The sequence below is a fragment of the Xenopus tropicalis genome, chromosome 6 (assembly GCF_000004195.4).
Source record: "Xenopus tropicalis strain Nigerian chromosome 6, UCB_Xtro_10.0, whole genome shotgun sequence".
Lineage (NCBI taxonomy): Eukaryota > Metazoa > Chordata > Amphibia > Anura > Pipidae > Xenopus > Xenopus tropicalis.
This window is the reverse complement of record NC_030682.2, coordinates 56,402,376-56,417,680: the sequence shown is the minus strand read 5'-3', so window position 1 is coordinate 56,417,680 and position 15,305 is coordinate 56,402,376. Positions and strand designations below refer to the sequence as shown.

Here is a 15,305-nt window from a genome sequence, read left to right as displayed (position 1 = left end):
TAATTCTGATGCGCCCAGGTTTCTCATCAGTTACACAGCAAAAAGTTCCAGTGCCTCAAAGTTTTTGTCGATAAAGACCAGTGCTGGCAAGGGTTTCCCCTGTTTTTTGGAGGAGGACAACAACAGCAACTCTCACCCACTGTTACCTATTACAGACTTTGTTATTTTAAATTCCAGTTTAGTGTTTTACGTGAGAGTCTAATGGGTACCAACATTACTCTTTAGTTTTTAGGCTTTTGTTGTGGTGGTTTCAGAGGTTCCTGGACATTTTTTATGGGTGCCAACAGTATCTGCCGACATCAGAGCCTCTTGTCCCAACTTGACCAAAAAGGAAAGAGTTAAAACTAGGGCCAAGAGAAATTAATCATTTTTTTAGTATTTTTATACTTTGAGTGTCCCAGAATTTTTGTTCTGTTTTTGGGACAGAACAAGGGCAAATTAAGGTGAGGACTAGGTGAAATTGACCAAAAGCAATCTCTTACTGTTCTTTTCCTCTGGTCCTCCCATTTTTAACGGGGGACCACAGCAGCTACCCATAAACAGACTTTGTTATTTTAAATTCCATTCTTGTGTTTTATGTGAAGGCAAGAACAATGTTTTTTCCAATTTAGGGTCAACATATGGGCTAAATTAGGCTAATCTAATGGGTACCAGCATTCTTCAGCTTTTAGACTTTTTTTTTTTTAATCAGTGGCTTTGGAGGTTTCTAGACATTATTTCTGGTTGTGAACAATACCTGCCACAATCAGAGCCTCTTCTCTAGGGCAAAGCAACATTAAAGAATCTTAAGTAGAAAGGCTCCTTTGGACATGAAAAATACAGATCCTTATACTCTGGCCTTGGGGGTATGACATCTTGCTAAGAAGAGTGATGGAAGCAGGATTTCTTGTTTAGTGAAATTGTTGAAAAATAACAGCAACAGTTTTATAGGCCTTGTACCCCTCAAGTAAATGCTTACATTACATTTCTCAAGTGACCTGCTTTTGCCAGAGCACCCCTGATTTTTTTGCCCCTAGCCAGCAGTCCCAGATAGCCCCTTAAAAGCTGTGATCTTCCTTCTGCCCTCCCTGCCCGCTAACTTCCTCTGCCCATCTTCTGCCTCCAGCAGCCTATATTTATAGATATCTGCTGCCCCCTTCATGACATCTGAGATGTGCAGGTGAGGGTCTATAAATACAGGTCGGGTTGGGAGTGGGCAGGTTAGGGTTGGGTGTGGGTAGACATTTTGTCGACCCACACATCACCACACTGTGGCATTTCATTTTGTCCCTCTCAGTTTTTCAAATGTTGGTAGGTATGTAAGTGCAGCACAGCTGGGTCCCATTCACTGCTGTATATGGTTTCCTTTCCAAAGAAGTGAGCTCTAAGCAGTTGCCTGTTCTTTACCACCATCCTGCCTGTCAGAGAAGCTTACTGAAAAATGGTTGAAAATGGTGATGAGGGAAATTGTGGGGGAATGAAAGATAATAAGAGGCAAAACTTTGGGCAGCTGAAAAGATCTAGATGGAGTAGAGGGTATAGCATTAGGTCACATTATGTGGTTCTCTCCGCCTGTGTTTCTCTGCTGGTGGAGAGAATGTGATTATTGCAGACTAAGCATTTAGTCTGCCAGTGTAAAAATACTGCTTGAATTGCATTTTTTGCCCAAAATCTGCTCCATGAATGTAGTGATCTCTGTAATTTCTGTCACTGCATGCTGTGAGCCATAAGCCTAAAGGGACCATGAGCAGAAGGGGGAGCTTAAAAAGGACATATTGTCAATAATATAAATTGGAATTATATCAATAAGGTGCCAATTTTGGCCTAAGCTTCTTCCACAGCCTTATTCCCATCTGTGCTTATTTTTAACAGGTCTTCGAAGGGCCTGATAATTTTGTTGTACAAATGATATGGTTTAGGGGTCAGGGTTATTAGTGTCAGTAGCAAAGTGCAGTTTTTTTATTATAACTTTCATATGCGTTATAAATGTATTTTAATATCTTCATATATTGCCTCACCTCAGCATAGCAACCACTTGCACTTTTATTTTTGTGCTTCCTATAAATAACTGCAGTCTCCATATGCCCTCCTCACCATCTGTAATTTACTAGCCAGCATATGGGCATGTATATTAGGTCCACATTATGGTATATAAATTAGATTTTGAGATGCCAAGCTTGCCTTGATTATAGCTTCCACCAAATGGCACCTGCCTGTAAGCTGTAATTGTGGGTTGCAAAAGAATAAAGGAAACAATATTTAAATAAATTATGGTGTAAGTATAGTTTATTTTGCTTTATCAACACAATACACGAGGGTTTTGAAACATTTTTTAGAGTAAAAGTTTCCCTTCAACCAACCACCTGATCAGCAGATTGCCAGCCAACAGAAAAAGCTAGGTTTCTTAGAATCTTCTTCTATCAGCTTCTATCCCCCCCCCCCAAAAAAAAACCCCAAAAAACTGAAAGCTGCTTGTCAGATTAGAAGCATAAAAGCTGATCATAGGGGAAGGTGAATGTGGCAGATTTAGCTGCGTCACAAAGAATACCAAGTGTTATCAGGTTAGCAGAGTCAGCATGCTGGGTCATACACTAGAGATACAATCATAGTACCACAGTTGAGACAGAGCAGAGAGTAGGTGCAGGCCTGATCATACAGAACAAGGAAACGCACAAAATTGGCAGAAACAGAGTCAGAATACTAGCCATACACAGGATCACAAAGCCTGGGGTTTTTACAGGAACAAAGTCAAAGAGGCCGAAATTCATAAACTGGATTTTAGGAACACCTCTACTACCTCACTTTTCCATGTGGATCATGTTTTGCAAGCAAAGCTGCACTGTGGATTGCGCAACACAACTCCTGTCTCAGGCGAACCTTCCTGCAGGACCTTTGTCGTCAAAAGAGACTGTCTTTCTGGCCGGCATAGGAGCAGTTCTCTGTTTTTTCTGAAATTTTTCTTGGTCTCTTGCCTTTCTTGTATTGACTTCCACATTACCACATATTCCAAATATTAATGTCTGCAAGTGCTGAATTCCCTTTTTGCTCTTTTTTTACCCCCCTTTCATCTGCAACTATGGATACAGTAATCGACAGAACAAGCCAGGTCCCTATAATATGTTTTTCTCCCATTTCTTGTACTGAGCTAGACTGATTTCTTTAGGTTGCTCTGTCAAACTATGTCTAACGCTTTCTAATTCTTTTAAAGTCAAAATGATAAATGAATGTAGCATAGCCTTTATTTACAGATGTTTTGCACAGTTATGTAGTTTTACTGAAAAGGCATCTCTTCTGATAACCTGACACTACTATGATATAGTGCTTTGCGAATGGCTGTATTCCTGTGTCATTTATAAAAGTTCTTCTTTTGAAGATAAACAAATTGATTACATTCCTGAAGTTAGCTTTATCTAATGATGTCATTAAACTATAGACCCGAAGGCCTGAAAGTTTTTAGTTGTTGTTTAGAATAACGTCATTGATTGACCTTGGTATCTTATGGGAAATGTATTAAAAAGCAGTTCAGTATTAATGCATATATATATATATATATATATATATATATATATATATATATATATATATATATATTAATATTGGATCCGTTATCTGGAACCCCTTTATTACAACACCCCTGCAGACAATTACATTATTTTTTTTATATATATTTTACTATCAATTACAGTAATGTAACACCAGTAGAGCAATTAACCAACACATGGATGAACATAGCTTTGTGTATCTTTTGTGAAATGTTCTAAAGATTTTAAAATAAGCAAAATCAAATTATTATTAATACACACAAGGGCTCATGTACATGCCCAAGAATTATAATTCAATTATGGAAAAGAGGAAATAGACAACCCATATCCTTGATTACTTTATCTTATATATGCTAGATCATTTTACTTTGATGTATCACTTGTGAATTTACTCTGGTGTTTATGCTATTATAGCTGTGAGTTTAAAATACTAAAAAGGTAAAAAAAAAAATTACTGAATAATTCAATATATGCCAGACCAGCTGGAATAATCATGTGACTTTAGCGAATAAATAATCTCAAAACACCACAAGTTGTGTATGTGTTAATTCATTCACTCTTATTTAACACATAGGGGCCCATTCATCAATGTACGATTGAGTCCGAATACTAAAAATTCACATTTTTTCTAAGTTTTAGAACTGTGCGTACTTTCTACGATATTTTCAATAATTTGCGCAACTTTATCATACTTTGCGAAATTTGTGCATCAAAATCGTATTTGTCGCAACGAGTACAAATGTTTCAGAATTCATTCAAGCTCTGGTATCGTGACTTTACTTTGGCCAGGTTGGAGCTGCAGAGTGCCATTGAGTCCTTTGGGAGACTTCCAAAATCATGCACTGAAGGATCAAAGTCAGAAAAGCTTTGTTCGGATATGAAAATTTCTGAACTTTCGGATCGTACCACGAAATTTTCTTACAACCCCGATGCGATCCGAAATTTTCGTATCCAATACGTTTTTTTCCCACTCGTACCAATTCGGACTTTGATAAATCAACCCCATAGTTTTAAATGTGAATAAAGTGACTTGGTGCTTAACAGAATAGAGAATAAAACGAGAAGAACAATGGATCCTGTTAGAAAAACACCCTGCAGGTTCCACCTTGATATAGTAAAGTTGGAAATTTCAATTGTAGCTGGTGGAGACATTACCCATGTATTAACTATCTCAACGCTTGTCTATCTAAACCCTGGGAATTGCACAAGTTAAGACAAGACAGGAATACTGAAGCTGCGGTCACTGGTTTTACCTTTCCTAAGCTACACACAAAAGAGCTACAGCTTAATAACAAGACCGCAAACTCACAGATCCTTAGAGGTGAAACAGATAAAAGATAATAGATTCAAGGAGAAATTATAGAAAATAAAATATTAAAACCAACAACAATACCACTCCACTTAGGGACTTAAAGCGGACCTGTCACCCAGGCATAAAAAGCTTTATAATAAAAGTCCTTTTCAAATTAAATATGAAACCAAAAGGCATTTTTTAAATTAACACATCAATGCCCATTATAAAAGCATTTAAAAATCCCATCTGTCAATCGCATATTGCTTACCCCGCCTCTATGCCTTAAGGTCCCCATACACGGGCCGATTATAGCTGCCGGTCCCTTGGACCGATTCGGCAGCTTATCGGCCCGTGTAGGGGCAGAACAGAGGGGCCTGAAATTGGGCAGATATCGATCGGCCAGGTTAGAAAATCCAGTCGGATCGGGGACCGCATCGGCTCGTTGATGCGGTCCCCGAACCAACTGCCCCATTGCCGCGTGCAGAATTCGATCGTTTGGCGAATTCGCCTACATGCCTCCCCGATATCGCCACCCGTAGGTGGGGATATTGGGTGAAGATCCGCTCGCTTGGTGACATCACCAAGCGAGCGGATCTGCCCGTGTATGGCCAGCTTTAGGCATAGAGGTGGGGCAGACAGTTACTTTCACTTTCAATTCAGAACTTATTAGATGTTGCTGTTCCCCTCACATTCCCCCTCCCTCCTCACCATCTCATTTCGTAACCAGTGCATGGACATGGGTATCAGGTCCCCCCATACTGGCATAGAAAAAAGATTTTGGCAGGATTCAAAGCTTGCCTTAATAAAAGTGTGCACAAAATGGTGCCTGCCTGCTTGCTGCAATTGTGAATTCCAAGACTGAAGAAGATAAGATTAAAATAATTTCTACAGTGTAGGTGAAGTTTATTTTGCTTGACAAACACAATAGAAAACAGTTTGGAATTGTTTCTTGGGGTGACAAGTCCCCTTTAAAAAGGTGATAATACCCCCTCCAACTCTGGCTAGAAAAATAAGTAATAAAAAGTAACAATGACAATAAAATTGTAGCTTCAGAGAGCAATAGGTTAGTTACCCCCATTTGAAATCTGTAAAGAGGCAAAAGAAGTGGACAGATAATTCTAAAAAATATAAAAAATGAAGACCAACTGAAAAGATGCTAAGAATAGGTCATTCTATAACATACCGTATACAGTCGAGTATAAGCAGAGTTTTTTTAGCACCCAAAATATGCTGAAAAATTCACTCTCGGCTTATACTCGAGTACCGATTGCAAGTGAATGCGCATCGTGTAGCCAGCTATCAGGATCTGTTCCTGGCTGCTCTTCAGCTGTCAATCAAGTGCAGGAAGTGAGATCGCAGCACAGAAAATACACCCCCACTGTTCAGTTGCCACCAGAGGTTGAAGAGAGAGGAACTCCCTGAAGGTGTGTTTTAATATGATTTTAAGTTTTTTGGGGCAAATAAGATTATTGCACACTTAAAAATTATGTTTTATTTTAGCAACTTTAGATCGTCTTTAATCCTGGCAGTAGCTGCTGCATTTCCCACTCTAGGCTTATACTCGAGTCAATACGTTTATGCAGTTTTCTTAGGTAAAATTAGGTACTTCGGCTTATATTCGGATCAGCTTATACTTGAGTATATATACGTTACTAAAATTTAACTGATTTAAGGTGAACTACACCTATAGCTATAATTTTGTGGCAAAAGAAAGTAAAGAAACGAAACAGTATTTTTTAGGAAAGTCAAGATTACAGCTAGGTTTTGAGCAGATGGGAGTAAATAGAAAGAAATACATTGTGATTTTAAGCATCATGGATCAGCTGGGGAACCTGAATTAAAGTACCGTATATACTCGAGTATAAGCCGATCCGAATATAAGCAGAGGTACCTAATTTTACCTAAGAAAACTGGAAAAACTTATTGACTCATGTATAAGCCTAGGGTGGGAATTGCAGCAGCTGATGCTAAGTTTTAATAATCAAAATAAATACCAATTGAGGCATCAGTGGGGTATATGTTCTTCAATATTTATTTCAAAGAAAAACAGTAAACTAGCTCTGTAAGCGGAGAAGAGGGTCAACAAAAACAATATGAGTACTACCCCACGCTCATTGCACATTGGCAAACTGGCAGCAGACCCGGTCCCGGAGGAGATGTAAGGGGAAATAAGTATTGCTAGTGGGAGCCTAGGCCAGCGCACTGGAGGGTCTGGTTGCAGGTGGCCTAATTTGCACACAAAGGACAGAGGGTGCTAGTCTAGAGGGACCCATGGCACCCGACTCGAGTATAAGCCGAGGGTGACTTTTTCAGCACATTTTGGGTGCTGAAAATCTAGGCTTATACTCGAGTATATACAGTAACCGTAACACCAATAAATTGAAAAAGTTTTCTATGCATTTAAATGTAATGTGCCATTACTCTACTAGGGCCACGTCATTACCACGCCATAGCCCCTGATGTTACACGTTCCACCACATGATGTCACCGCCCATCCCCCTACTCAAGGTAACTAGAACCGAGAGGTGCCATCCATATTCTGTACATCTAAAAAATATCTGTTAGCTTCAGAACCACTCCTATAGTTTATATAAATAAATTGCTGTGCAGCCATGAGGACAGCCATTTAAGCTGAATAGGGCAAAAAATATCTTTGTTACACAGCAAATAACAGATAAGCTGCATAAAATACAACAGGTTAAAGCTGGCCATACACGGGCAGATCCGCTCGCTTGGCGACATCTTCACCCGATATCCCCACCTATGGGTGGCGATATCGGGGAGGCATATAGGCGAATTCGATCCTTTGGCCCTGGGGCCAAACGATTGAATTCTGCACACGGCAATGGGGCAGTTCCGACTGGATTTTCTACCTGGCCGATCGATATCTGGAAAATTTCAGGCCAGATATCGGTCGGCCAGGCCCCCCGGTTCTGTCCCTACACGGGCCGATAAGCTGCCGAATCGGTCCAAGGGACCGATATCGGCAGCTATAATCGGCCCGTGTATGGGGACCTTTAGTTATCACACAGGAAGATAAACAGACATCAAATACACTTAGGGCTCTAGCACACGGAGAGATTAGTTGCCCGCGACAAATCTCTCTTGTTGCGGGCGACTTATCTCCCCGAAATGCCATCCCACCGGTGAGAAGAAGGGAAATCGCGGCGCGGCGTGGCGTATGCCATCCCACCGACGATTTACATTCTCGCCGGTGGGATGGCATTTCGGGGAGATTAGTCACCGGGCGACTAATCTCTCCGTGTGCCAGTGCCCTTAAGGCTCTATACAGGACTACAGAGTAAAAACTTCTCTCATATACAACAGGACATCAGTTGCAAAAACAAGTTTATTTTTAGGTGTTGGATGAAAAGATACAAACTTTGAATGTAAATCAAATAGTTTCACTTTTTTTGTTATGTTACTGGTTCTTTTAATGAATGGGAATAAAACCAGGACAATTAGTCACATTTAGATTGCAACACAGTGCTGTTAAATATTGTTTTTTATTAAAATATAAAGGATACTAAAATTACTGATAATGATGTGTAAGAACAGGCAATGGTGACTGCTTGAAGTTTTATATGAATGTATTTCGACCAGCACAATGAAACTACAATACAAAGGTCATATATTACAAAAGAAAACTCTGATTTTTTTTTTTACTGAAGTGAAGAACATAACTTATTTGCAGCCTATATCTGCAGCAGAAAAAAAATGGTAGCATTATAAGGACAGCCATGTGTATCAAGCAGAGAAAAAAAAAGATTAAATTCATTTCAATTAATATAGCTCTTCCGTGTATTTAAATCTTAAATGAGACATATTGGATAAATGCAAAAAAAACGTAATTTTGTAGGTAATTGTGAATAATATACGGTGCTGGTTTCACTTTGTGCTAAACATTAATCCTATCTGTAAAAATGTCCCCTTTATTGGAGCTCCCTATAGATCCTCTCACTTCTCTGTCAGAGTTTGAAATGGAGTGGGCGTGTCCTAACGGTGCCTGCCAGAAGCACAGTAGGAGGGGGAGAGCCAATCACAGCCCTGCAGTCACACAAGCACAGACAGGCTTCAGTTCCCTATCAGGTCAGCCTGGCTGCTGATTGGTTCCTATCCTACAGTGCAGCGTACTGAGGGCCGCCGGCTCCCCTGCACATCCAGAGAATTCAGCCAGCAGGAAGTGGAACAGATGGGTGGGGCTAGTGGGGTTTTGGTTAAATTTCTCAATAAATCAGTCTGAAATAAAACTTTTTTAAAGGAGACATATTGGATAAATGGGGAAAACGCTAGTTTTGTAGGAAATTATGAATAATATACGGTGCTGGTTTCCCTTTGGGATACAAATTAATACTATCTGTAACAATGGCCCCTTTATTGGAGCTCCCCATAGATCCTATCACTTCTCCGCCCAGTGTGAAATGAAGAGTGGGCGTGTCCTAACTGTCCCTGCCAGAAGCACAGTAGGAGGGGGAGAGCCAATCACAGCCCTGCACTCACACAAACAAAGACAGGCTTCAGTTCCCTATCAGGTCAGCCTAGCTGCTGATTGGTTCCTATCTTATAGTGCAGGGTACGGAGGGCCGCCGGCTCCCCTGCGCATCCAGAGAATTCAGCCAGCAGGAAGTGGAACAGATGGGCGGGGCTAGTGGGGTTTTGGTGGAATTTCTCAATATATCAGTCCGAAACATAATTTTTTAAGCACAACCCTTCTATATCTAGAGGAGTATAATTCATTGGTACATTCTTAATTTTTATAGGATATGTCTCCTTTAAGCACAATCCTTCTATATCTAGAGGAGTATAATTCACTGGTACATTCATCATTTTTATAGGATATGTCTCCTTTAAAACTTACAAAACGTTTACACTAGTGCCTTGCGAATTAGTTTTGCAATTACTGTCAAACGCCAGTGAACAGGGCAGAATGTAATCAGGCATTTATTTTTCTCTGTTAATTCAGCAGTGTACTAAATCGCAGTGGGATTTCTGCACACATTTGCTGGTAAATATACATATGAAAGAAAGGGACACTGAATTATTCAGCTGATCAATCATAGAAGTGAAAAAGACGCAGAGTTTATGCCGAAATGTGCAATGACAGTATACAAAAATATGACACAGTGCACGATTAAGTTAAAATTGCAATTTATGACAAATAAATGACAGTTCTTTTCAACCTGTTGTTCACTCAGTGCCTCTTGCCCTCTGGCCAACAATGCCTGATGTCACTCGGTGTAGCTTCACACTCCAGCCCAGCTACCTTTTTCCACTACTTACCCTCATTCAGAAAGTTCTGCACCCAAAGCCGTCGCCATCTTAGCTAGGTTGCCTGGATAACAAGTATAACCAATCGACGACTGACGCACGGCACTATGGGACTGGTAGTCTCAACACGCTAATTCTTAGCCGTAGGCTGTGAACTCGCGCATGCGCAGGGCTCTTTTATAAAGGGCTGAAATGCAAGCAAACGCGCATGTGCGGCCGGATGTTATGCATTTGAGTTGGCAGATTCCTTTCGTTACATACAGGCTCTTCTAGCGGTTTGGGACAGAGTGGAATAAATGTGCGTGAGGAGACTTGGTTTATCTGCTTGGTTTGTTTTTATTAGTACGTGGAGCAGTACCGTCATACATCAGAGAAAGTAATCTCAGACTCGGGCATAAACTTTTGTAGAACAGAACGTTGAATGATAATTGGCTGGGTGGTTATTGTGTTATGAGAGTTTATGGCTCTGAACTTGCATATAATGCAAAATATATAGTTGCAGGTGGCTGCTACATGCTGTGCTTGTCATTAAATGTAGTGGGAGCACAATGAATATATTGAAATACTGGGGGGGGGGGTGGGTGGGTACTATATGCCTAATGTGAAATGAGGGGGTGATGTGCCTGTCATGAAATCCTGGGAGATCATGGTGTGAATATCAAGAATGGGGTTGATACAGTGTCTTCTGTTAAAGGACACGTATTAGATAAATGGGAAAACCCCTAATATTGTAGGCAATTATGAATAATATACAGTGCTGGTTTCACTTTGTGCTTTAAATTAATCCAGTCTGTAAAAATGACCCCTTTTGGAGCTCCCTATAGATCCTCTCTCTTCTCTGACCATGTTTGAAATGAAGAGTAGGCGTGTCCTAACGGTCCCTGCCAGAAGCACAGTAGGAGGGGGAGAGCCAATCACAGCCCTGCACTCACACAAACAAAGACAGGCTTCAGTTCCCTATCAGGTCAGCCTAGCTGCTGATTGGTTCCTATCCTACAGTGCAGTGTACTGAGAGCCGCCGGCCCCCCTGCACATCCAGAGAATTCAGCCAGCAGGAAGTGGAACAGATGGGCGGGACTAGTGGGGTTTTGGTGGAATTTCTCAATAAATCAGCCTGAAACACAACTTTTTTAAGCACAACCCTTCTATATCTAGAGGAGAATAATTCATTGGTACATTCATAATTTTTATAGAATATGTCTCCTTTAAATGCTTTAGTTGTGATTATGCCGTTACATTCAGGTAGAATGGGTTTTCTTTTGTTAAATTAGAGTGGCCATAAGTTTCTTGTGTACAACACATGACGATTATGGATTATGTGCCTCCAATTATTTGTGAGGTATGCGGGGGGAAAATAAACTAAGTTTAAACAAATACTTATATATCAGCATATATATATATATATATATATATCAGCAGCAGGTAAAAGGGTTGTAAGGTAGCATGCATGTCATGAAATGCTGTGGGCACGCTGTACCTGTCTCAAAATTCTGTATCTGTTAACAATACTGTGAGACCACGGAATGTGTAGGCCCCTGGTATGTCCTGCCACCCTGTCCAGACATGCTTTCTCCAAGTAGTTGTCTTTGGCCTCTGTCTATGGCCATTTGTTTGGCTGGGGACCATGACAAAGTTTGTGAATCGCTGGTAAATGAGTTCCCAATTAATAGCACCCAGCCAAACAAAGCCATTATAAAACATATGAGCATTAACTAAGATCCACAGGCTATTAATTACATTACAATTTCTAAAAAAATGCAAATGTAAAGTAGACACAGGGTCATAACTTAATGAATAATCTGCATTCATTGCTATAGGAATTGCCACATTGTAGTGCACACACTATGCTGTGCCTATGATGAAATACAGAATGACCATGTGTTGTGCCTGTCTGTAAATGCTAGAGGACTATATACTGTGTCATGACATTCAGGGGAGTGCCACATACTGTACCTGTTGTGAAATGTTTGAGGGCCACACACTGCTGCTGGGAGTAGCAAGCAAGCAGTGTGTTTTGACCATGTTTTCCTACATTTCGCCAGGGTTGCCACGTGTCTGGTTTTTAACTGAACAGCTCATTTATGTCAAAAAGCGAGTTGTGCCTAAAACACAGGAACAGGCACCTTATTAAAGCTACCTTTGTATAGGTGCACTATACGAATAGAAGGCATTTCTGCCTTCTATTAGGGATTAATTGCTTTTGCACCTACTGATTCAGGGGAACCCTGGAGCTACTATCACCTCCTGACCACGTTGTAACTCCAGGGTTCCCTCAGCGCTCTGTGTCAATAGGTGCACTGAAAGAATAGGTCACACATTTAACTCTTGTGCCAAGTGTCTAGTTTGAAATAAAGCGCACACACAGTTGCATCAATTCTACGAATCCATTTTGACGCAACTGTGGTAGGCACAGCTCAAGAGAATTGCCATTTGCAACCATAATAATGCCGGAATTCTGGAAAATACGGTTATTGAGGGGAAAAAAAACATGACAAGTGCACTTAAAGTGATACTGAAAGCCAATAAACACCTTTTCTTGCACCTTCCCTTATGTTTACATTGGTATCAATTTTTAATTTCTTTATAAAACAATCTGCAAAGTTTATTCACTTTACCATTATCATGGAATCAATGACAGGTCCACAGGGCAGCCATGTTTGCTCTCCTCTTCCGGGCTTCAATTTAAACGCCTCCCTTAAAAAAAAAGTTTTCAAATCTGTCCAATCACAGTGCCTTGCTATTCTGGCCCTTCAGTGCCCTTTCTGCCTGTACCTGCAAGGGAGCTTCAGCTCCGATGTGTACCTGTGTGTAAGGGGAGGGGGAGATGCAGGCAGGGAAAGCTGCTCTGTGCCAGGGGGTTGGAGAGATAAAGCTCCGTGTCGGTGTGTGTGTAAGGGGGGGGGGGGGGGGGAGATTTGGGCTTTTATCCCCAGATCATGTTTAATTGAAGTGTACAAAGATTCAACATCTAATGTAATTAGAAGAATATCTTTATTTGTTTTAATTCCCTCTATTTGTGACATCCATTGTATCCCTGGCATAAGAATTAAAGGTCTCAACCACTGGTTTCAGTATTAAATCTAAAAATTGTCTGGCTTTCTCTGTAAGATTGCCATTTCCAGAGACTATGGGCCTCCCAGGATGATTCACTATATTGTTATGGATTTTTGGAAGTAGGTAGAAAGTAGCGACAATTTACCTTTACGTTTTTTTAATAAATCAAAAGGTCTTTTTGTGCTTTAATCAACAGATTCCCATATATATCCTTAAAATTATCTGTAGGATCTCCAAACAGTTACTTATAACAACCTGACTAATTGTTTATTAGCCTCCTCTAGGTATAGATCATTTGGCCATAATACAACATTTCTTCCTTTATCTGACTGTATAAATTGGATATCATCTCCATTTTCTCATTTCTCTAATAGTTTCTAATTCTTCCTGTGATAGGTTGTTTTCATAAATTTTAGGAGACAATTTTAGGACATCTTGAATAACCAAATTCATAAATATACCAATATTAGGACAGATGTTAGTTTGAGGCATGAAACTCGATGTAATTTTCAATTGTTTATCTATCTCTTTCATCTCATTAGTTTCAGACTCCTCTGAAATAATAGCACAAAATGATCAAAATACAGGGCACACCAATTTACAAAAACCAAAATTTTTTAAACGATTAATCTTCGTCAGGGGCATATGCAGACAAAAATTTGCAATCAATTTACAAGTAGAACATATAGAGTTTAAATACCCTCTCAGAATTTCTCAGCCAGGAGGCTGAGAAATTCCCCAAAGAAGTATTGTGAGTAATGGGGTGATCCCAATCATTGGTGTTTTCTTACTGATAGTCCTCAAGGGACTCAGTTTAGTGAGGGAACAAATGTGTAAAGGTAGTGTCCAGAGGGCAGGATTTTTATGATTTATGTTTTATATGCTGAATTAGTCATCCCTGTGTTAAATACAAGTGCCTTAAAGTGAAGAAGTGAAAAATAATGCAGATATTTTTAATGAATGGGATTTTTCACACAACCTACTGATGGGAAATTAGTGCCACATAACTGTGCTTCTGCTCCAGTTTGGGTTACCCCACAAGCTCCTCCACCTATTCACAGTGTTCCTAAGCCTTCACAGCCCTCCGACGTTAAACCCATGCAGTTGGGTGCCATTAAATCTTCTCTCTCTCCTGAGGTGCGGCTTTGTTGTAGGAGATTGCATCTATGTCTCTATTGTGGGCTGGCTGGACATTTGTTTTGCAATTGCCCCACTCCTCCATCCTTCTCGGGTAAGGACTTGAGTTCAAAGAATTTTTTCTCTGTACCTTGCTCTGCTCCATTTCTGACAATTTGCCTTACTCTTCAGAGGAAAGACCAAACCCTGGAGCTGCCAGCAATCATTGACTTGGGTGCCAATGGATGTTATCTGGACAGCATTCTCGCTAAGAAACATTCCTTCTCACAACGCAAGAAGGGTTTTCAAGTGGTCCTCAGAGTGGCAGATGGCTCTCCCATTTGTTCTGGACCTGTTATTGAAGGAACCTTTCCTTTAGCTTTTACTTTGAATAAAGTACATAAAGAGAAGTTGCCTTTTGATAAAATCGCGTCACCCCTTTTTCCTATTATCCTCGGTTTATCCTGGCTTCGGAAGCACTACCCAGCAATAGACTGGATCTCTGTGAAGATCACTTTTAACTCCCAAGTTCTGTCGTTCTAGTTGTCTCACATCTCAGTTTCCTCTCCTCATCCTGGTATCCTATCTTCCTTGAGTTAGGTGTTGAGTTCCCTAAATCTTCTGGTGAATTTGTCAGTGTTTTTGATAAGGAAGCAGATGTGTTACCTCAGCATAGAATTTACAATTGTCCCATAGAACTGTTGCCTGGTGCTAAAATTCTATTTGGCCCTAAATATCTTTTCGAGCCTGAACTTCTAGAGCTACATAATTACCTTCATAATCTTGCCACGGATTTCATCAGACCTTCGACCTCTCCTGCTGGAGCAGTACTATTTTTTGTTGAAAAGAAGGATCATACCCTCCAACCCTGTATCGATTATTGTGAATTAAACAAGGTGACTGTAAAAAATAGATATACTTTGCATCTAATCCCTGACCTTTTGCAATGAATAAGCAAGGCAAAGATCTTCTCTAAATTGGATCTTAGGTGTGCCTATAATTTGGTCAGAATCAGAGAAGGTAACGAATGGAAGACAGCTTTCCGTACCATG

General features: G+C 40.3%; 1 protein-coding gene across 4 annotated transcripts in view; it reads right to left on the bottom strand.

Moving 5' to 3' along the window:
* tpk1 (thiamin pyrophosphokinase 1) overlaps positions 1-10,244 on the bottom strand; it is a 196,062-nt gene extending 185,818 nt beyond the window's left edge. For 2 of the 4 annotated variants that reach the window (XM_012964780.3, XM_031903403.1), the window contains exon 1: positions 10,096-10,242. In XM_012964780.3, coding sequence (XP_012820234.2) covers positions 10,096-10,101 — 6 coding nt within the window. In that variant the 5' untranslated portion in view covers positions 10,102-10,242. 4 annotated transcript variants of the gene reach the window in all.
* Positions 10,245-15,305: the final 5,061 nt, after the last annotated feature.